The sequence below is a fragment of the Mercenaria mercenaria genome, chromosome 13 (assembly GCF_021730395.1).
Source record: "Mercenaria mercenaria strain notata chromosome 13, MADL_Memer_1, whole genome shotgun sequence".
Taxonomy (NCBI): domain Eukaryota; kingdom Metazoa; phylum Mollusca; class Bivalvia; order Venerida; family Veneridae; genus Mercenaria; species Mercenaria mercenaria.
In genome coordinates this window covers 23,500,800-23,524,474 of record NC_069373.1, presented here as the reverse complement: position 1 = coordinate 23,524,474, position 23,675 = coordinate 23,500,800, and the positions used below count along the sequence as shown (strand labels likewise).

The 23,675-nt window shown below is 38.1% G+C and overlaps 1 protein-coding gene across 9 annotated transcripts in view; it reads right to left on the bottom strand.

The window, feature by feature from the left end:
* The window catches only part of LOC123529339 (bromodomain-containing protein DDB_G0280777-like), a 272,760-nt gene that overhangs the window by 139,555 nt on the left and 109,530 nt on the right, over window positions 1-23,675 (bottom strand). For all 9 annotated transcript variants that reach the window (XR_008366691.1, XR_008366692.1, XR_008366693.1 and 6 more), the window contains 2 exons: window positions 11,623-11,765; window positions 2,451-2,584 (listed from right to left, as the gene is read on the bottom strand). Coding sequence is in view for 6 of the 9 variants with exons in the window: in XM_045309646.2 (XP_045165581.2) it covers window positions 2,451-2,584; window positions 11,623-11,765 (277 nt within the window). In the remaining 3 variants the exon portion in view is untranslated. The remainder of the gene's footprint in view (window positions 1-2,450; window positions 2,585-11,622; window positions 11,766-23,675) is intronic.

Below are 23,675 nucleotides of genomic sequence, written 5' to 3'. Positions count from 1 at the left end.
ATTTATTGTTGTTAAAGATATTTTGGAAGTTTGTATCAAATAAAACCATAAATGAAGTCTCTATATGGCTGCAAAAGCCAAAATAGCCAATTTTGGACCTTCAAGGGGCCATAACTCTGGAACCCATGATGGAATCTGGCCAGTTCAAATAGGAACCAAGATCTTGTGGTGATACAAGTTGTGTGCAAGTTTGGTTAAAATAAAATCATAAATGAAGTTGCTATTGTGCAGACAAGGTCAAAATAGCTAATTATGGCCCTTTCAGGGGCCATAACTCTGGAACCCATTATGGGATCTGGCCGGTTCAACAAAGGAACTGAGATCTTATGGCAACACAAGTTTTGTGCAAGTTTGATTAAATTCAAATCATAAATGAAGCTGCTTTTGTGCAGACAAGGTCAAAATAGCTAATTATGGCCCTTTCAGGGGCCATAACTCTGGAACCCATAATGGAATCTAGCCAGTTCAAGAAAGGAACCAAGATCTTATAGTGATACAAGTTGTGTGCAAGTTTGGTAAAAATCAAATCATAAATGAAGCAGCTATTGCGCAGACGAGGTCAAAATAGCTAATTCTGGCCCTTTCAGGGTCCATAACTCTGGAACCCATAATGGGATCTGGCCAGTTCAAGAAAGGAACCAAGATCTTATGGTGATACAAGTTGTGTGCAAGTTTGGTAAAAATCAAATCATAAATAAAGCTGCTATTGTGCAGACAAGGTCAAAATAGCTGATTTTGGCCCTTTCAGGGGCCATAACTCTGGAACCCATAACGGGATCTGGCCAGTTCAAGAAAGAACCGAGATCTTATGGTGATACAAGTTGTGTGCAAGTTTGGTTAAAATAAAATCATAGATGAAACCACTATCGTGCAGACAAGAAATTGTTGACGGACGCACGCACGGACGAAGGGTGATCACAAAAGCTCACCTTGTCACTATGTGACAGGTGAGCTAAAAAAGTGATTTTGTGAAAAAATGTGAGTTGGACCTATTTTGCGCTGAGCCCTCGTAATGTAAGTCAGTTTATCACAGTGAACAAGTGTGTTAAGTTTCAATCCATTCCCATAAGTGGTTACTGAGATACCAGCTTACATACTAAAACTTAACCAAATTGGGATGCGGACGCCAACGCCAGCGCACGGGTGAGTCCAATAGCTCTACCTATTCTTTGAATAGTCGAGCTATAAATAAATGACCAATGAAAACAAGACATCTTTAAATCATATGCTTAATTTACATATGACACATCATGCTTTTTGCTTCTATTTAATTACCTGATATTTTGACCGATAAGACAACCTCCAATATGATATATCAACCAAACCTTAAATACTGGTATTCCATTTATCCACCTGTACTAACAGCTCACTCTGAGGTGAGAACTCCCCGTCAGGATACGATTTATATGACCCGTGGAAGTGCCTACGCCTTTAGTATCTTGAGCAATGCAGTGGGTTCAATCGCTAAGGTGACCATGTCTTAGACTTGCCGACAAACTATGTAGAATATCCTTTGTTAAAATGTAGAGCTGGTGAGACCTATATATCTCATATATAAAATTTTTCTATGGCTATCTCGCCTAAATGATTTGTGTAGTGTACCAATGATTCATAAATGATTTGAATTATGAGCTAGATAATTTCAGGGATCAGGCAAATCACTCAATGTTTCAAACTAACAACCTTCAACTAATGATAATCAGCTCAAACTCCTGACAGGCTGGAGATACTATATTTGACTGGCCCTTTTTTGAAGTTCCCATCAGACGATGTCTTTGAATCAACAACATACGAGTCCTACGTCTTCTGAAATGAAGCTGCAACTCAATATGTTTGCCCTGACTCCTGGATGCTCAGTGCCTATATGTCAATGTATCACAGTGAGTAAGTGTGTGAAGTTTCTATCCATTCCCACAAGTGGTTATTGAGATACCAGCTTACATACAAAAACTTAACCAAATCGGGATGCGGACGCTGACGCATGGATGAGTCCAATAGCTCTACCTATTGTTTGAATAGCTGAGCTAAAAATGAATTCACTATCATCTGTCTACCTATTTATACCCTAGCAGAAGTGTGCTTTGATTGATGTTATTAATAGAACTTCTTTCTGATTGGTCCAAATTTGTAGACGAGTACTTGCTCTAACAAAGAGTTGGTTCCCTTTAACTATAGTATATAACATAATGTGTGATTCTGGGATCCAGCTATCACTGTAATTAACCCAAATTGTCCATAAATCGTCTACTGTATGTGCTGTCACATGGACGGATGGACATGCATGACAATATAAACCCTATAACTTATTACCTCGGGGGTATATTGATCAGCATGTATATTCATGTTTAATAATTGTCCTGATCTGATGTCACTTCCTAAAAAAAAAAATAATACACTGGTTTAAAGTCTCTTAGAAAAAAATACTGGCTCTTTAGTATTTCTATACTTACTTTTTTGAACATGTTGCTCAATTGTGTGAAGTTGTTTCTGCTGAGCAGATAGAATCTGGTTTCTAAAGAAAGTTTCTAGGTCTCGCCTTTGGCGATCAAAGTCATCCCTTATAGTGACAAGCTCATCAAGAAGTCTGAAATGAAGAAGTAACTAGATAGTTTTGGTAAACTGGAAGAGTGAGTGGATATAAAACACATATGTGACGTGTTGTTACTTGGGGGTTTGACAAGCAATAGAATGGTTGTTATAAAAACTATTTTTCTTTTTGTGGGGAAATTATATGTGAAAACAGTAGAATATTGTATGCTAATAAATGTATAACTAATAAACAAAACCAGTACGCACAACCTATGAAAGGGCTGAACTATTCAAAATAATTATCACACTGGTAACCAAACTTGCAGTAGTTTTATGAGATTAGGCCATACCAATGTTGTCTGAGCAGTGTAATTCTATGCAGAATGTGCTGATGAAATGACAAATTTCTGGTCTTGAAAGTAATATGGTCTAAATGAATTGCCACCCTTTATAAATTGTACTGACTCAAATGAATCCAATGAGTACACCTGGAGCAAAATTGAGTCTGTTTCTTAACACACAAATTCATTTAGCAGAAATCTGTGTTGTTTATTCAAATATTTCTGTATAGACTGATGCTGGAATGAGATTTTTGTTAAGTTTTTGAGAATATCACATTATATACAGTGCTATCTGAATCAAGTAATTATTGAAACTATTCATATTAGAAGGGCTAATTCTCAAGACAAAGTATGTGTTTTTTTCATAGAAATGTTCTGGTTTGTTCCTGAAAAATCACCACAAACCTAACAAGAGCTGTTGGAGGACAGCAACGCTCAACTACTCAACAGCCTTGTCAACTGAATGAATATTAAAGTCCAAAAAGGGGCATAATTTTGTAAAATTGCAAAACAGGGTTATGGAACCTGTACAATGCATATCAGCTCTTGGCAACGAACAACTGTGTGAAGTTTCAATCCATTCCCATGTCCAAAAAGGGGCATAATTTTGTGAAATTGCAAAACAGGGTTATGGAACCTGTACAATGCATATCAGCTCTTGGCAATGGACAACAGTGTGAAGTTTCAATCCATTCCCATTAATGGGTACTGAGATACCAGCTTACATACAAAAACAAAACCAACAAGAGCTCGTAGAACACGAAATGCCCACCTTGATGCATTCAGTAATTGCACAAGGAACATAAATTATTTGCTCACTGTAAACAAAAGTTCTACTGTTCTGGTTCAATGTGACCTTGACCTTTGACCTACTGTCCTCAAAATGAACAAGGGTCATCTGCCGGTCATGATCAACCTCCCTATTAAGTTTCGTGATCCTAGGCCAAAGCGTTCTCAAGTTATCGTCCAGAAAGGGTTTAACTGTTCTGGTTCAATGTGACCTTGACCTTTAGCCTACTGACCTCAAAATCTATAGGGGTCATCTACTGGTCATGACCAATCTCCCTATCAAGTTTCGTCATCCTAGGCCCAAGGGTTCTCAAGTAATCGTCTGGAAACAGTTTAACTGTTCTGGGTAACTGTAACGATGACCTTTGACCTACTGATCTCAAAATCAATAGGGGTCATCTGCTGGTCATGATTAACCTCTCTATCAACTTTCATGATCCTTGGCTTAAGCATTCTTTAGTTATCGTCCGGAAACCGTTAAACTGTTCCTGGCCAATGTGACATTGAACTTTGACCTCAATATAAATAGGGGTCATCTGCTGGTCATGACCAACCTCCCTATCAATTTTCTTGATCCTAGGCCCAAGCGTTCTTGAGTTATTGTCCAGAAACCGTTTTACTGTTCCTGGTCACTGTGACCTTGACCTTTGACCTACATATCTCAAAATCAATAGGGGTCATCTGCTGGTGATGACCAACCTCCCTATCAACTTTCACAATCCTAGGCCCAAGCATTCTTGAGTTATCATCCGGAAACTGTTCAACTGTTCCGGGTCACTGTGACCTTGATCTTTGACCTACTGACCTCAAAATCAATAGGGGTCATCTGCTGGTCATGACCAACCTCCCATTCAACTTTCATGATCCTAGGCCCAAGCATTCTTGAGTTATCATCCAGAAATCAGATGCAGACTGTATGTACATAGTATGTTAACAAGAAACAAAGGCCCATAACTCTGCAATTTTTGTTGTTGAAAGAACCTAACATGACCCATGCACAACTACTGTTGTTACTGATCACTCGTGTGAAGTTTCATTAAATTGTGTCAAGGGGATGAGGAGAGATGGTGCGCACAAGATTGTGTCTAGTATATAGTTTAGTAACAAAAAACAAAGTCCCGTAACTCTGCAATTTTTTTTTCTGAAAGAACCTAACATGTCCCATGCACAATTACTGTTGTTACTGATCACTTGTGTGAAGTTTCATTATATTGTGTCAAGTGGATGAGGAGAGATGGTGCGCACAAGATTGTGTCTATGTATATAGTATAGTAACAAAAAACAATGTCCCATAACTCTGCAATTTTTTTTTCTGAAAGAACCTAACATGCCCCATGCACAACTACTGTTGTTACTGATCACTTGTGTGAAGTTTCATTAAATTGTGTCAAGTGGATGAGGAGAGATGGTGTGCACAAGATTGTGTCTATGTATATAGTATAGTAACAAAACACAAAGTCCCATAACTCTGCAATTTTTTTTTCTGTAAGAATCTAACATGCCCCATGCACAACTACTGTTGTTACTGATCACTTGTGTGAAGTTTCATTAAATTGTGTCAAGTGGATGAGGAGAGATGGTGCACACAAGATTGTGTCTATGTATATAGTATAATAACAAAAAACAAAGTCCCATAACTCTGCAAGTTTTTTTTCTGAAAGAACCTTACATGCCCCATGCACAACTACTGTTGTTACTGATCACTTGTGTAAAGTTTCATTAAATTGTGTCAAGAGGATGAGGAGAGATGGTGCGCACAAGATTGTGTCTACGGACAGACAGACAGACGGACAGACAGACAAACAGACAGACAACCTGAAACCAGTATACCCCCCATTACAACTTTGTTGTCCTTGGGTACAACAAGAGGGCCATGATGGCCCTATATTGCTCACCTCAGTACCATTGCTTTAACCAAAAACAAAAAGAAAAAATTCTTACAAGGTACAGATATGTCAAAATACACCTAAAAATTGGAAGTACCATCCATGTTGTACCACAGAAAAGTGGTCTCGGTTTTTCCCTACGGCCAATAATAAAAAAGTTGCTAAATAAGCTATTTATAGTAACATAAAAGGGAAGTAATTAAAAATGTTTATTGTAAGCGAACAAAAGAAGGATCTGCCAAATAAAAACAAGAGCACTGCAATGCAACGCAAATGCAGAGCAATATTCACACAAAACAAAGTCATATGACCTTTGACCCCTAAGTGTGACCTTGACATTAAAGTGAGCCATCCGAAACATGCGCTCTGCATGTTGTTTCAATGAGGTGAACATTTGTGTCAGGTTTCTCTGAAATCCATCAAGGGGTTCAAGAGTTACAGAGCGGAAGGGAAATTGATAACCAACAGACAGACAGACAGACGGACACTGAGGCGATAACATAAAACGTCCCTGCGGGCGTATAAAGAGGAATCGAGATCTTATGGTGATACAAGTTGTGTGCAAGTTTGGTTAAAATCAAATCGTAAATGAAGCTGCTATTGTGCAGACAAGGTCAATATAGCCGATTTTGGCCCTTTCACAGGCCATAACTCTAGAACCCATTATGGGATCTGGCCGGTTTAAGAAAGGAACCAAGTTCTTACGGTGACAAAAGTTTTGTGCAAGTTTGATTAAATCCAAATCATAAATGAAGCTGCTATTGTGCAGACAAGGTCAAAATAGCGAATTCCGGCCCTATCAGGGGCCATAACTCTGGAACCCATTATGGGATCTGGCCGGTTAAAGACAAGAGCCAAGACCTTATGGTGACGCAAGTTTTGTGCAAGTTTAGTTAAAATCAAATCATAAATGAAGCTGCTATTGTGCAGACAAGGTAAAAATAGCTAATTTTGACCCCTTCAGGGGCCATAACTCTGGAACCCATTAAGGAATCTGGCCAGTTCCAGAAAGGAACAAAGATTTTATGGTAATACAAGTTGTGTGCAAGTTTGGTAAAAATCAAATCATAAACAAAGCTGCTATTGTGCAGACAAGGTCAAAATAGCTAATTCTGGCCCTTTCAGGGGCCATAACTCTGGGACCCCTAATGGAATCTGGCCAGTTCAAGAAAGGAACCAAGATCTTATAGTGATACAAGCTGTGTGCAAGTTTGGTAAAAATCAAATCATAAATAAAGCTGCTATTGTGCAGACAAGGTCAAAATGGCTAATTTTGGCCCTTTCAGGGGCCATAACTCTGGAACCCATAATGGGATCTGGCCAGTTCAAGAAAGAACCGAGACCTTATGGTGATACAAGTTGTGTGCAAGTTTGGTTAAAATAAAATTATAAATGAAACCACTATCGTGCAGATAAGAAATTGTTGACGGATGCACGGATGGACGGCCGGATGCACGGACTGACGACGGACGAAGGGTGATCACAGAAGCTCACCCTGTCACTATGTGACATGTGAGCTAAAAAGGGGCATAATTTTGTAAAAATTTAAGGTAGAGTTATGGCACCTGTGCATTGCATGTCAGATCAAGACAGTGAACAAGTGTGTGAAGTTTCAATCCATTCCCATTTGTGGGTACTGAGATACCAGCTCACATACAGAAACTTAACCAAAAACTGCTTAGTCGAAAACGGGGCATAATTTTGTAAAAATGCAAAGTAGAGTTATGAAACCTGTGCACTGCATTTCAGATCATGACAGTAAGCAAATGTCTTAAGTTTCAATCCATTCTCATAAGTGGGTACTGAGATACCAGCTTACATATAAAACCTTAACCAAAAATTTCTAATAAAATCTGTAAAAAGATCCTTTGGAAGCATAATTTTGTAAAAAAGCAAAATATAGTTATGGAACCTGTGCAATGAAAGTCAGTTTATCACAGTTAATACATGTGTGAAGTCTCAATCCATTCCAACTAGTGGTTACTGAGATACCAGCTTACATACAAAAACTTAACCAAATCGGGACGCTGACGCATGGGTGAGTCCAATAGCTCTACCTATTCTTTGAATAATCAAGCTAACAAAATGCGGTTAAAAGTGTGTGGCTAAGCACAAGCATTCAAGGTGATACCATTCTCTAACTTGAAGTATCACTAATGGTGATTTTAAAATACCTCATGAAACTGCCTAGATACAGGAAAAGTAAAATGTTCTGATCAAGACCTTTGACATTCAAGTGTGAAATTGACATAGTGACCTGAGCTATACACACTGCGAGTCATCTTGACTGGTGCTAATTTCATGACACGACTGCCATAGTGGTCTTTATTCACTCATCTGACCTTGACTGTTTAACCTTGAATATATATGTATGACAAACTGAATCATGAACGGTAACAGCTGTGCTTAGTACAAGTTAAAGCATAGCAAAAGTTCCTTCTAGGGCACATCTATATAAATATATAATGATCATCTTGTAAAATTTTGGTTGCAATGTCTGTTTTATACTGCCAAAAAATGTAAAGTAGGTATTTACGCTAGTTATTATTTAACATAAATTGTTAAATTCAACAACAAATTAAATCTGTTACCACTTTCAGTTGAGTAAATACGGCAATAAAACATTGATCAATCCATTACGATTCGATGCATGAATTTGTTGCGCATAATTAGAGGGTCGCAAGGGGGTTTGTTTTCACACATTAACCATGCATTTGAAGGTAATGATAATATTTAGTTGTTTACATGTAAATTTGCTGATATATGTCTATCTGTTTGTACATATGTTATGTTCTTCAAGAATGGAGGAAATAAAAAACTCAATCAACCATCCTCGGGTTGTAATATGTAATCCACGGACGCGTTCAGTCAGAGAGTCGCCTCAATTAGGAAAGAATAGTTTTAACGTCAAAGGTTATTTCTCAGGTCACGGAGTTTGACTGGCCAGCTTGTAATGACAACAGCTTTCGATATCAGTAGCTCAGTCAAGTGTGACTTACCGAATTAAAATTCTCAAGAGAAGGAACAATAAACTAGTGGTCTCTAAAAAGGGCTAAGTGCCACTATTTGATGACAGAGTTCATACAGCCAAGTTGACAAAATTTTCAAGGACTTAACTTAGATTTTCAAGCGCTATCCAACGGTGACAAATGAAAGAAATAGTCAATATATAGTTGGGAATTACAACTACAAAATTTAATGGAATAATTCTTACAACAGAACACCAGTATGCCTAGAAATAAGCATAGTTAACCGAGTAGACATATTATTTTCAATCGAATTATTTGAAAATGGATCTATTAGCTTTTTGTAGGAATTCAGCTTCCCTTACAGAAGAAAAAGGCCTGCTGCATACTCTTGCTGTGTACATACAGCGTATATGATGCGTACATGATGTGTACTGAAATCAAGGGCTTTAAATAGTACGCAGGATATACACCGCACATACACCGATAGTACGTTTGTAGTACACTTTTGACATGCAAATGAGCTCTGCCGCGTACTACTTGCTGCGTACATGCTGTGGACTACATAGTACACAGGATGTATGCTGGAGGAATTTAGTATGCGGGAAATAGTACGCAGCATGTATGCGGCACATACACTTTTCACATGCAAATGAGCCTGCGGTGTACTACCCCTGCAGCGTACATGCTGTGTACTCCTGCGGCGTACATGCTGTGAACTCCTGCGGCATACATGCTGTGTACTCCTGGCCCGAGTCCTGCGGCGTACATGCTGTGTACTCCTGCTGCATACATGCTGTGTACTCTTGTGGCGAAACTGCTGTGATAATGTAAATTCCTTACCCCACCAACTTTCGTATGCAAATGCTGATCATTTGGACAGAAAAAAACAGAAAAAAGATAAGTGACATGCATCAATAAGTATTTACCCTTACCAAAATAATGTAGATTAATGTTATCAAATAAATTAGTATGCTTTTCTTCATCCACTTTTCAATGAAATAAATCAATTTTTGTAGCATGTAATTTGGTAAACATTTGAAGAAAATGGCGTAACTGCATCAAGGGGAAACAACTTTAATGCAACTAAATATAAGTGTTATGATTTATTATAGACGATGTGTGCGTAGTATGTATTTATTTTGATTAAAATCCATCTGAGAACAATCTAGGACTGGAATTATATAAGCATTTATACACTTTTACGTCCATAAAAAGTAGCGCACCAAAAAATTTTGAATTGATTTTTTCCAATAGGGCGAGCGTAATTAGCCAAAAACGTTCTGAAAATATACGAGCGGCAAATCCGATGAACAACTTTTAAATTTGGTGAGGCCTTAATGAGTTAACATAATGAGCATTAAAGCCTTTATAAAGCATGACAGAATGGTGTTTTGCTTAAGAGTATTCAAATAACAGTGAGAGCTATTAATTCTTCTCATTCGGGCGCTGTTGAGGCATTATCTTGGTAATTATTTCATGTATTACAAAATGTAATGCAACGAAGTTCAAATAAGGCTTTTCAATTATCCAAGTTAGAAAGCTCCAGGATTAATTCAAAATGAAAAAGAATATATTTTTACACTGCATGCAAGGTGCAGCTCAGAAATCACTAAGAATTGTAAGCTTCACAAATGAACATTGCAAATAGTTTGGCAAATTTTCATTGTTCAGAATACCGGTAATCTGAACTATTCTATGCTATTAAGATAAAAGTTACTCGGAAATCAAGTTCTTCCTGTAAAATGTACTCCTCTGGCGTACTTCTGTGTTCGCGGCATATACACAGCAAATACGCAGCATGTACGCCACAGAGGCTTGCTTCTGTACAAGGGTTATCATGTAACATCAATGCATCAATTTCTCCCAGCTCTATGCCTGCAACATTTGTCAATCTTTTAATCATTCTCTTCAAATTATGAAGAAGTTCCCGCTGAGCTCGTTATTTTCTGACGTTTCTCTGACTATGTCTGTCATTTTAGGGCGGATTTGCCCATATAGCCAATGTCTATTATTTTGTTGCAATGTTTGCACATCACTTAGTGCCAGTTTTCGTGGTCCACCAACCATGTATATGCTAACAACCATTTTTTCTTGAAAACACAGCTGTTTTTTGTCGCCATTTCCTGTATTTTTGTGACACCGAAAACAACGAAATGCGGTGCGCATAATAATCACATGTCGTGAAAATCGTAACTTAAACGCTTTGTACTCAATACATTTAGTACGTCGTAGGCAATGTGCTTTTTTACGTGACGTGCACTTTTCACTACTTTTTCCATCAAAAAGAGATTATTCTGCTCGAAAGATTTGAGATTAAGGAAAAATAAGGACTTTTCCAGCGAATTTAAGCACTTTTTAAGTACTTTCCATTCTCCTGTGGAAATTCAAGTACTTTCAAGGACTTGTTTTTAATTTTAAGTACTTTTCATGCAACAGCTCCAAATTTAAGTACTTTTCAATGCTGTGCAAACCCTGGATGACCTTTCAATTATGCTAGCGACCCAAGTTTCATGAAGATCCATCAAGCCATTCATAAGAAATTTGAACAATATTGGACGAGGGCCACATAAGGAAATTGTTTCAAAACTGGACTAGCAGTTTAGGAGGAGATGCTGTTTGAAGATTTTTTCTTCTTACCTCTGGCAGCCCCTATGTGAAACCCAGGGAAAAGGTTTGAACAACTATGGAAGAAGACCCTGGCAAAGTTTCATCCACCACTCAGTTTCAGAGGCAATGTCATTGGTTTCAAAGGTAAAGTAAAGTGTGGGCAGACAGACGATGGATGGCCGGACACTGAGTGATCACAATAGCTCACCCAGAGCACTTTATGCTCAGGACAGCTAAAAATCCATTCATGAATGACAAAGTTACAGACTGAACATTTAATTGGCAAGAACTACCTGACAATGCAATTACAAAAATACCAACACACCAAATTTTGCTGGATGAAGTTACCAAAAACAATTTTTCAAAGCCATGCCTAATGGAATGTAGGGTGAACAGATGGAATGATATCTTACCATTCCTGTAGACTGTCCTTCGTCTGGGATAAAGGATAAGATGCAAAACCTTCTACTAATACCAGTGCCCAGAAAAAGTAAAACTAACCTTTTCTCAACATCCTGAATTTGTCTAGCTGTAGTGTATTTGACATCAATGAAATGTTTATTGTTCTCTTCAAAACCATGTCTATGGTTATTGCCTAGTTCATTAGTCAGTTTTAGCTGCTCCTGCACACTCTCCAGAACTTTCTGAAAGTAACAAGCAAATTCTGTGAATTTGTATCCCCCGGCGAAAGGGATAAAGGTTTAACCCCCGAAGAAATACTCTTTCCCCCCCCAAAAAAGGACTTTTAAAAATTCAATTGAATTTCAGTCTTTTTGAAAGCTACTCATTCTAAGTTATGTTATTAATCAAAATTGATCGAAAACAATGACCTTGACCCAAGCTACCTAAAATGAAACAAAAGCAAGAGTGCCAGAATGTCACAATATACGCCCGTCACAGCAAATTTCTTTACACTAGCACCTGTATTTGCAAATGTAATTTTAATTCTGTGGTTGTGTAGTAATTATTGTAACCTTTTATTTTTCTAAGTCCACAGGCAGAAATACCTTAAAATACACCTAAAATTTGAAAGTAACATCTATGTTGTACCACAGATCAAAGTACTGAAAGTACAGAAAGGCTGGCTACCACAAAACACTGGATGAAAACTGTGCGGGAAAGATGAAAACTGTGCGAGAAAGCGTACTGTTGTGATGAATCATCTTGATTAACTTGAGAAGGTAGTTTAAGGATATTACAGCCTATAGATGGTGAAACAAGAGCTGTCACTAATGGTGACAAATGCCCCTGCGGCGCTTTGACCTTTGACCTTGTGACCTTGACCTTTGACCCCAAAGTCAATAGGGGTCGTGTACTCAATAAGTACTATTAGCATGTGAAATTTGAAGGTCCTGGGTGCAGTGGTTTGCGAGTAAAGTCCCTTCATGCAAAAAGTTAACATTGGCCCCTGTGACCTTAACCTTTGACATGGTGACCCCAATGTTAGTAGGGGTCGTGTACTCAATAAGTACTATCAGCATGTGAAGTTTGAAAGTCCTGGGTGGAGTGGTTTGCGAGTAAAGTGCCTTCATGCAAAAAGTTAACGTTGGCCCCTGTGACCTTGACCTTTGACCTGGTGACCCCAAAGTCAGTAGGGGTCGTGTACTCAATGAGTACTCTCAGCATGTGAAGCTTGAAGGTCCTGGGTGAAGCGGTTTGCGAGTAAAGTGCCTTCATGCAAAAAGTTAACGTTGGCCCCTGTGACCTTGACCTTTGACCTGGTGACCCCAAAGTCAGTAGGGGTCGTGTACTCAATGAGTACTATCAGCATGTGAGTACTATCAGCATGTGAAGTTTGAAGGTCCTGGGTGAAGTGGTTTGCGAGTAAAGTGCCTTCATGCAAAAAGTTAAAGTTGGCCCCTGTGACCTTGACCTTTGACCTGGTGACCCCAAAGTCAGTAGGGGTCGTGTACTTAACGAGTACTATCAGCATGTGAAGTTTGGTCCTGGGTACAGTGGTTCACAAGTAAAGTGCCTTCATGCAAAAAGTTAACGTTGTGACTAACGAACGGACAGTTGAAAACTTTGGGGGCATAAAATACATTGTGTTTGTTCCATTGGGGATAGCATAATTAGTGAGACAACTGGCACATAATTCTCACTTGGAATCTGAAAAACGCGAAAAGTTATATCTAACAAGAAGTCAGGTTCCGAAAACGCACAACCCCGTAACAGTGTATGTATTGATGTGTACACATAAACATATCTTCAAAATATAAATGAAATAAAAACTAGAAATTGCTTTTGCAAAAAAGCGCATGTCTCCCCCAATGCAAAGTCCTATAGGCAAGAAGTCAATAGGGGTCAGGAGCGAAAGTCAAAGAGACACTGATGGTTGGCTGCAATAGGGAACATCTACTTGGCATGTCCAGTCATCCCGCTAAGTTTCAACACTCTTGGCCTAGTGGTTCTCAAGTCACTGTTCAGGCTCCTGTGACCTTGACCTTTGATCAAGTGACCCCAAAATAAATAGGGGTCATCTACTCTGCATGTCCAATCATCCTATTAAGTTTCAACATTCTAGGTCAAGTGGTTCTCAAGTTATTTTCCGGAAATGATTTTACATGACCAGGCCCCTGTGACCTTGACCTTAAAAGACTGACCCAAAAATCAATAGGGGTCATCTACTCTGCATGTTCAATCATCCTATGAAGTTTCAACATTCTGGGTCAAGTGGTTCTCAAGTTATTGATCGGAAATTGTTTTCCATGTTCAGGCTCCTGTGACCTTGACCTTTAACAGAGTGACCCCAAAATCGATAGGGGTCATCTATTCTGCATGTTCAATCATCCTATGAAGTTTCAACATTCTGGGTCAAGAGCTTCTCAAGTTATTGATCGGAAATGGTTATCAATGTTCAGGCCCCTCTGACCTTGACCTTTAATCAAGTGACCTCAAAAACAAATAGGGGTCATTTACTCTGCAGGAACAATCATCCTATGAAGTTTCAACATTCTGGGTCGAGAGGTTCTCAAGTTATTGATTGGAAATGGTTTTCGATGTTCAGGCCCCCATGACCTTGACCTTTAACAGAGTGACCCCAAAATCGATAGGGGTCATCTACTCTGCATGACCACTCATCCTATAAAGTTTCAACATTCTAGGTCAAGTGGTTCTCAAGTTACTGACCGGAAATGGTTTTCAATGTTCAGGCCCCTGTGACCTTGACCTTCAACAGAGTGACCTCAAAATCAATAGGGGTCATCTACTCTGCATGACCAATCATCCTATGAAGTTTCAACATTCTGGGTCAAGTCGTTCTCAAGTTATTGATCGGAAATGGTTTTCCATGTTCAGGCCCCTGTGACCTTGACCTTCAACAGAGTGACCCCAAAATCAATAGGGGTCATCTACTTTGCATGACCAATCATCCTATGAAGTTTCAACATTCTGGGTCAAGTTGTTCTTGAGTTATTGATCGGAAATTGTTTTCCATGTACAGGTCCCTGTGACCTTGACCTTTGACAGAGTGACCCCAAAAACAATAGGGGTCGTCTCCTCCATAAGCCCTACCAACCTATGAAGTTTGAAGGTTCTAGGTCAAATGGTTCTCCAGTTATTGCTCGTGTCTATGTATATAGTATAGTAACAAAAAACAAAGTCCCGTAACTCTGCAAATTTTTTTTCTGAAAGAACCTAACATGCCCCATGCACAACTACTGTTGTTACTGATCACTTGTGTGAAGTTTCGTTAAATTGTGTCAAGGGGATGAGGAGAGATGGTGCACACAAGATTGTGTCTATGTATATAGTATAGTAACAAAAAACAAAGTCCCATAACTCTGCAATTTTTTTATCTGAAAGAACCTAACATGCCCCATGCACAACTACTATTGTTACTGATCACTTGTGTGAAGTTTCATTAAATTGTGTCAAGGGGATGAGGAGAGATGGTGCACACAAGATTGTGTCTACAGACAGACAGGCAGACTGACGGACGGACGGACGGACGGACGGACAGACAACCTGAAACCAGTATACCCCCCCTTACAACTTTGTTATCGGGGTGTACAAAAAGCCAAGTTGATTCATTGACTTTAATATAGCATGGACTTGCATATAAATAAGTAAAATCTCATATCAATATACCGTGTTTATAAGGAGACTATCCTAAGGACAATGAAATTGCTTACAATGTGTAAGTTTTAAGGAGTACAAACAAGAGCAATACAAGACTTTCTTCTGGTTAGGAACATTAGAAAACAAGAGCTGTCTCCATAGGATGACACATGCCCCCGATGGCACTTTGAATGAATAGTTATGGCCGATGTTAGAGTTTAGGACCTTTGACCTACGGAGCTGGGTCTTGCGCGCGACACATCGTCTTACTGTGTCACACATTCATGCATAGTTATTTTAAAATCCATGCATGAATGACAAAGATATGGACTGGACATGCCCATCAATGCACTATCATGAAAAATGATCTTTAACGTTTAAGTGTGACCTTGACCTTTGAGCTACGGACCTGGGTCTTGCGTGTGACATGTCGTCTTATTGTGGTACACATTCATGCCAAGTTATTTGAAAATCCATCCATCAATGACAAAGATATGGACCGGACACGCCCATCAATGCACTATCCTTTAACGTCTAAGTGTGACCTTGACCTTTGAGCTACGGACCTGGGTCTTGCGCACTGCACGTCGTCTTACTGTGGTACACATTCATGCCAAGTTATTTGAAAATCCATCCATCGATGACAAAGATATGGACCGGACACGCCCATCAATGCACTATCCTTTAACGTCTAAGTGTGACCTTGACCTTTGAGCTACGGACCTGGGTCTTGCGCACTGCACGTCGTCTTACTGTGGTACACATTCATGTCAAGTTATTTGAAAATCCATCCATCGATGACAAAGATATGGACCGGACACGCCCATCAATGCACTATCCTTTAACATCTAAGTGTGACCTTGACCTTTGAGCTACGGACCTGGGTCTTGCGCACTGCACGTCGTCTTACTGTGGTACACATTCATGCCAAGTTATTTGAAAATCCATCCATTGATGACAAAGATATGGACCGGACACGAAAATTGCGGACAGACCGACAGACCGACAGGCTCACAGACCGACAGACTCACAGACCGACAGACAGACAGACGGTTCAAAAACTATATGCCTCCCTTCGGGGGCATAAAAATTGAGGTATTATAAAGAACAATTACAAGAAAAGGAGGAACTAAAAAGGAAGAAGAAAAGAATGTGAAAAGTACCCTACATTGCCAAATTAAACCTTTATGAATAAACTATCAGCTTTTACTCTTTAACTTTGATAATGATTTTGCATATTTTGACGGTCAACATTAATAAATAATGGTGTAGAAAGAAATAATAGAACATGTCAAAATTGTACCAATTTAGTTGAAACTGAGTACCATTTTATTATGTGTTGTCCTAAATATAGAGAGCTAAGAAAAATGTTTTTACCAAAATATTGTATGAATTGGCCAACAACTGAAAAGTTTATTACACTTATGAAAACTAAAAATCAGAGAACCATTGTTAAGTTTGGAAAATTTTTAAAAGCTGCATATAAGCTTAGAAATAACACAGATTAATAAGTAATAAAGTTCATGTTCTTCTGTTCTGGTAATATGTACATAACGCTTTAGTTATAGTACATATATCTCTGCGTGTCTGTCTTGTATTACACAAGACATACAACAGTGAGATATTTTGCTATTATATGCATGTTCACATGTCATTCTTGTTATTTCGTTTCGAACAAGTGTGGTACTTGTGAATCCTGCATGTTTTTCAGATCATAGTTATATATTTGTAAACATGTATATCTGTATAAGTTATTAGAATAAAACTATTATGTTTAACATGTAATTATATGGTAAACCTTCCTTTACAGATCGTGATACCTTATTATACATATAGATCTAAATGATTATATTTAAATTCAAAATACTTAGGAGTATGCGACCACGTTGTCTATGACAAATGTTTCGTATTATATAATATATGATGCATTTTATGTTTGTAATATCTATTTTGTTTGTAATGTTCATTGCCAAAGTCATGTGAATGATGATGTGCAATAAAAGTATTTGTTGTTGTTCTTGAATTAATATATGTTTAAAAAGAAGCGATAACATAACGATATTTTACTTTTTGAAAAAAACATTGACGGACATAATATCAGATAAAATATAAAGGTAACAAACACAACATCTAAACTCCGATATGCAATCCCCCAAATCATGTATGAACATTAATCATGTTGAAAAGACTTGCACTTTTTAACAATGTTCCTGATCGCTCAAGATAATATGTTGATCGTTCAAGATAAGATGCTGATCGCTCGAGATAAGATGTTGATCGTTCAAGGTAATATGTTGATCGCTCAAGATAATATGTTGATCGCTCAAGATGATATGTTGATCGCTCGAGATAAGATGTTGTGCGCACGAGATAAGATGTTGATCGCTCAAGATAAGATGTTGATCGCTCGAGATAAGATGTTGATCGCTCGAGATAATATGTTGATCGCTCAAGATAAGATGTTGATCGCTCAAGATAATACGTTGATCGCTCGAGATAAGATGTTGATCGCTCGAGATAAGATGTCGTGCGCACGAGATAAGAAGTTGATCGCTCGAGATAAGATGTCGTGTGCACGAGATAAGATGTTGATCGCTCGAGATAAGATGTCGTGCGCACGAGATAAGATGTTGATCGCTCAAGATAAGATGTCGTGCGTACGAGATAATTTAATCTTAAAAAAAAATAACATATGTCCTAAACACACCACCGTACCAAAGGAATAGATTCCTATAAATATATATACATATACTTAGTACAGTAAGATAGAAGAAACATACGTGCGGTATGGCTTTTATCATGAGTCGCAAATACTATCCTAAATAGAACATAGAAAAACCAAAATAATCTAAGGAAATCTAAAAATAAGGATTTAAAATGACATCGTTTTAATGTCTGTCAGAGTTTTAATGTATCTTCAAGATCAAAGCACTGAAGTACTGATGGGGCGATTTTCTTGTCGATATGAGGGGAATTTTGGGCTCGAACCCCGCTACAAACCGGACTGTTAATGATTATGGTCTAGTCCTGTTCCTTCCCTTATACCATGGTTAGGAAAATTGACAGACCCGTGATAGTGTACCTCCTTTTTTGAACAGTATTCAATTACTACCATAAGACTACTTTAACTAATTTTTCAGGAGGGCGTAGCTTCAAGCCCCACTAGGACCAAACTTTTTTTCAGTATATTTCTTTTATCTAGTAAGATAAACTTTTTTCCAAGACTTATTATCATTAATTTGTTGCACAATAGCGGAAATTTTTCATCTGATAGCAATTTCTTGTGTTTAAAGTGAATTTAACCTCTGATACAGAAGGGTGGAGGTTTAGACATCTTTGAAAACACTTAGTTACATGTTGTAAAAGTTCTTGATTTTGTATTTATTCTTTAGTTTACAAATTTTGGAAGAAATGTAGGTAGGTTTTACTTCTGCCCTATGGTTCTTTTTGAATGCAGAGAGCAAGGCCATAATTTTTCAGTGTTGGAGCTTAATTTCTGTCTGATTAAATCCTTTTACTTGAGGCTCCCCAGAAAAATTGTTATCGACAGTAAGTGGTGGCAAATTCAATTGTCCGTATTGCCCAGCTTGTCCCAAAGCTTGTACAGACAAGTGAAATTTAAGCAGATTTTACTATATAACTATAATACGGACAAGTACAAAATAGCAATTGACAAAAACAGACAAGCAAGTCAAAATCAGATTTCGCCACCCCTGCGACAGTTATATTTTGTGTTTTATAATTGTTACGCAATACTTTGAGGTTTCTTTTAGCAATATATTTGGTAAAATGAATTATCTGCGATCGTTTTGCCCAGTGGTTATCACTTTGAAATTTGTCTCTGTTTGAGCTTGAGGAAATAACATCAATTATACAAAATTAAAATAAACAAGTGAATGAAGTATTGCCATGCAATACAAAGTCCCCTACTGGAAGGCACCTAATTTTCTCTACTGCAGTATAACATAATGAACTGATATCTGTCAATGATGTATAAACAATATTGTACTATATATACAATATGTTATAACAAAACACTTGGATTAAAATTTATATATATAAAAACCTACAGTTGTTTTCATATTGAATTTTTTTGGCTGATTATAAAAATGTTATCATGTAAGTTATTTATAGTAACAACAAAGGGAAATTAACTCTTTAAAAAAAAAAAAAAAAAAAAAAAAAAAAATCTATATAATATAAGTCCACAAGAAACTCTTTACCAGGTAGAGATAGGTCAAAATACACCTAAAAATTGGATGTAACATGCATGCTGTACCACAGAAAAGTGGTCTCGATTTTTCTCTACCGCCAGTAATAAAAAAGTTACAATAAAATCTATTTATAGTAAAACAAAGGGACGTAATTCTAAAAACAAGGGTGCCTCATGGTGGTGAACATTTGGTCCAAGTTACATCAAAATCCCTCCATGCATGAAGAAGAAATGTTCCGTACAAAGTCATTCTTGAATTCGACCTTTGACCTCTAAATATGACCTTGACCTTAGACCTAGGGACCTGGTTCTTGCACATGACATGTTGTCTCATCCAGGGGAATATTTGTGCCAACTGATATCTAAATCCTGCTTTGCATGACAAAGTTATAGACCGGACAGAAAAAAAATCCTCTTGACCTTTGATCTCAAAGTGTGACCTTGACCTTTAAGCTAGGGTACTGGGTGTTGCGCATGACACTTCGTCTCATCATGGGAAACATTTATGCCAAGTAATATTGTAATCCCTTGATGGATGACAGAGTACTGGATCGGACAGGGAAAAAACCTTATTGACCTTTGACCTCCAATTGTGACCTTGACCTTTGAGCTAAGGGTCTGGGCTCTGCGCATGACATGTTGTCTCATCATGGGGAACATTTGTGCCAAGTAATATTAAAATCCCTTCATGGATGGCAGAGTTATGGCTGGGACAGGAAAAAAAACTCTGTTGACCTTTGACCCCCAATTGTGACCTTGACCTTTGAGCTAGGGGTCTGGGATTTGTGCATGACACGTCGTCTCATCATGGGTTACACTTGTGCTAAGTGATATTAAAATTCCTTAATGAATGTCAGAGTTATGGACCGGACACGAATAAGACCCTGTTCATGCTATGTTAACATTTGACTGCTAAGTGTGACCTTGACCTTTGAGCTAGGGGTTTGAAAGTTGTGCAAGACACATCGTCTTATTATGAGGTACATTTGTGCCAAGTAATATTAAAATCCCTTCATAGATGGGAGAGTTATGGACCGGACAGGAAAAAAGCCTTGTTGACCTTTGACCTCCAATTGTGACCTTGACCTTTAAGCTAGGGGTCCAGGTTTTGCGCATGACATGTTGTCTCCTCATGGGGAACATTTGTGCCAAGTAATATTAAAATCTCTTCATGGATGGGAGAGTTATGGACCGGACAGGAAAAAAGCTCTGTTGACCTTTGACCTCCAATTGTGACCTTGACCTTTGAGCTTGGGGTCCGGGATTTGCGCATGGCACATCATCTCATCATGGGGAACATTTGTGCCAAGTAATACTAAAATCCCTTCAAGGATGGGAGAGTTGTGGACCGGACAGGAAAAAAGCCCTGTTGACCTTTGACCTCCAATTGTGACCTTGACCTTTGAGCTAGGGGTCCGGATTTTGCGCATGACACGTCGTCTCATCATGGGGAACATTTGTGCCAAGTAATATTAAAATCCCTTTATGGATGACAGAGTTATGGACCGGACACGAAATTGCGGACGGACGGACGGACAGACGGACGGACGGAATGACGGAAAAGTGCATTCCTATAGTTCCCGAAACTGGTTTTCAACCAGTAGGGGACTAACAAGAGGGCCATGATGGCCCTGTATCGCTCACCTGATTACCATTGCTCAAAATGATATGATCAAGTTTTGACATAGAGCACATAGGCATACACATTAAATATCATCAGGATAAACGTTTTCTTGTAACAGTCCCTTTTGACCTAGTCAGGGCCAATTTCCATACCAAGTTTGAGGGTCCTAGGCTCAAATGTTGCATTTTTGTACTAACATGACTATTCCTTACCCTGGAAGACTTAAGTAACATTTAAAACCAATCTCATTAGATGCTGCTGAGATATATTGGTTTACATAAAATAACCGGAGGTAGTTTGTCATAAATTCAGTCAATATGTATCTTCACTGATTGTCTAAGTCCATCTGTTGGCATAAATGAAATTTCAGATCAGTATCTTCATTAGTTATGGAGATATACCCATTTTAATTTGAAATAAAGGGAGGTAATTTGACATAAAATCAGTCCATAGTTATCTAACCTGATTATCCCAACTTACGACAATAATGAAATTTCAAATAAGAACTATAAGTACTTACTGATATAAATCCATTTTGATTACAATCAGGGGAGGTAATCAGACATAAAATAACTCCGGAACCTAGGATTGGATCAGACAGATTCGTCATGGAATCCAAGATTTATTGTTGTTGTAGATATTTTGGAAGTTTGTATCAAATCAAACCATAAATGAAGTCTCGATATGGCTTCAAAAGCCAAAATAGCAAATTTTGGACCTTTAAGGGGCCATAACTCTGGAACCCATGATGGAATCTGGCCAGTTCAAAAAAGGAACCAAGATCTTGTGGTGTAACAAGTTGTGTCCAAGTCTGGTTAAAATCAAATCATAAATGAAGCTGCTATTGTGCAGACAAGGTCAAAATAGCTAATTTTGGCCCTTTAAGGGGCCATAACTCTAGAACCCAAAATGGGATCTGGCCAAATCAAGAAAGGAACCAAGATCTTATGGTGACACAAGTTTTGTGCAAGTTTGTATCAAATAAAACCAAATAAAGCTGCTATCGTGCAGAAAAGGTCAAAATAGCTAATTCTGGCCCTATCAGGGGCCATAACTCTGGAACCCATCAAGGAATCAGGCCAAATCAAGAAAGGAACCAAGATCTTGTGGTGATATAAGTTGTGTGCAAGTTTGATTAAAATCAAATCACAAATGAAGCTGCTATTGTGCAGACAAGGTCAAAATAGCTAATTTTGGCCCTTTCAGGGGCCATAACTCTGGAACCCATAATGGGATCTGGCCAGTTCAAGAAAGGAACCGAGATCTTATGGCGATACCAGTTGTGTGCCAGTTTGGTAAAAATCAAATCATAAATAAAGCTGCTACTGTGCAGACAAGGTCAAAATAGCTAATTTTGGCCCTTTCAGGGGCCATAACTCTGGAACCCATAATGGAATCTCGCCAGTTCAAGAAAGGAACCAAGATCTTATAGTGATACAAGTTGTATGCCAGTTTGGTTAAAATCAAATCATAAATGAAGCTGCTATTGTGCAGACAAGGTCAAAATAGCTAATTTTGGCCCTTTCAGGGGCCATAACTCTAGAACCCATAATGGGATCTGGCCAGTTCAAGAAAGGAACCGAGATCTTATGGTGATACAAGTTGTGTGCAAGTTTGGTTAAAATAAAATCATAAATGAAACCTCTATCGTGCAGACAAGAAATTGTGGACGGACGACGGACTAAGGGCGATCACAAAAGCTCACCCTGTCACTACATGACAGGTGAGCTAAAAATACAGCCTCTATCGCATACACAAGCTAAATGTTGACAGAAGACAGACACACAGACAGACAGACGACAGACGCTGGACATTGAACGATCAGAAAAACTCACCTCAGGTGAGCTAAAAACAAAACAAAAACCTGCTGTTAAATCAAATAATATTGCAGTTTCTATTGTAAATGTAAACATTAATTCTGTAGCAAAATATAACATGTACGCTGTTTCAGTATACTTTATTTATTTATTTTATTTGGGTTTTATGGCGCACCAACTCAGTATAGGTTATATGGCACCAAACAGGACTACAAATTTTGGTTTCACATCTCATTTTCATCGAAATAAAAACATGAGATATGGAATCAAAAATTGCATACCTGCTGGAATCACAGAGTTACAGCAAAACCAAGTGTTTAGACCCTATTAGTCGCCTCTTATGATCATGCAAGGGTAAGTCAGTGGTTCCAATTCTTTTCATACACAGATCGTCCCAGAACCACATGGGGCCTGTTTTGGTATACAAATCGTAGAATCTGGTCATTTGTTTCTTCTCACCTTACTGAGGCAATTCCACGCAGCCATTACGTCCCGTAGAACCTATAGCAACTGATCTGGAAGAATTGATTTTTAAAACTTTAGTCCTATAATTATAAGACCTGACATAACTCATATCACTTTATAAGTTCATTTTAATTGATATTTTATATTTTTCATTTTCCATGTTATGTCAGGTTGTCGAAAAAGGCTTTGATAGTAAAAATGTAAAATTTCAGAATATTAAATGTTTAACATGAAATGACAACTTTTTCACGTCTAATTATTTGGATTATTAAAACTTATGCTTCCCTTCTACATTATACATACTATGTGCTCATTACTTATTGTATTATATGCAAAATCATACCAAGTAAAATTTATACTTTTATTAAACATTTAA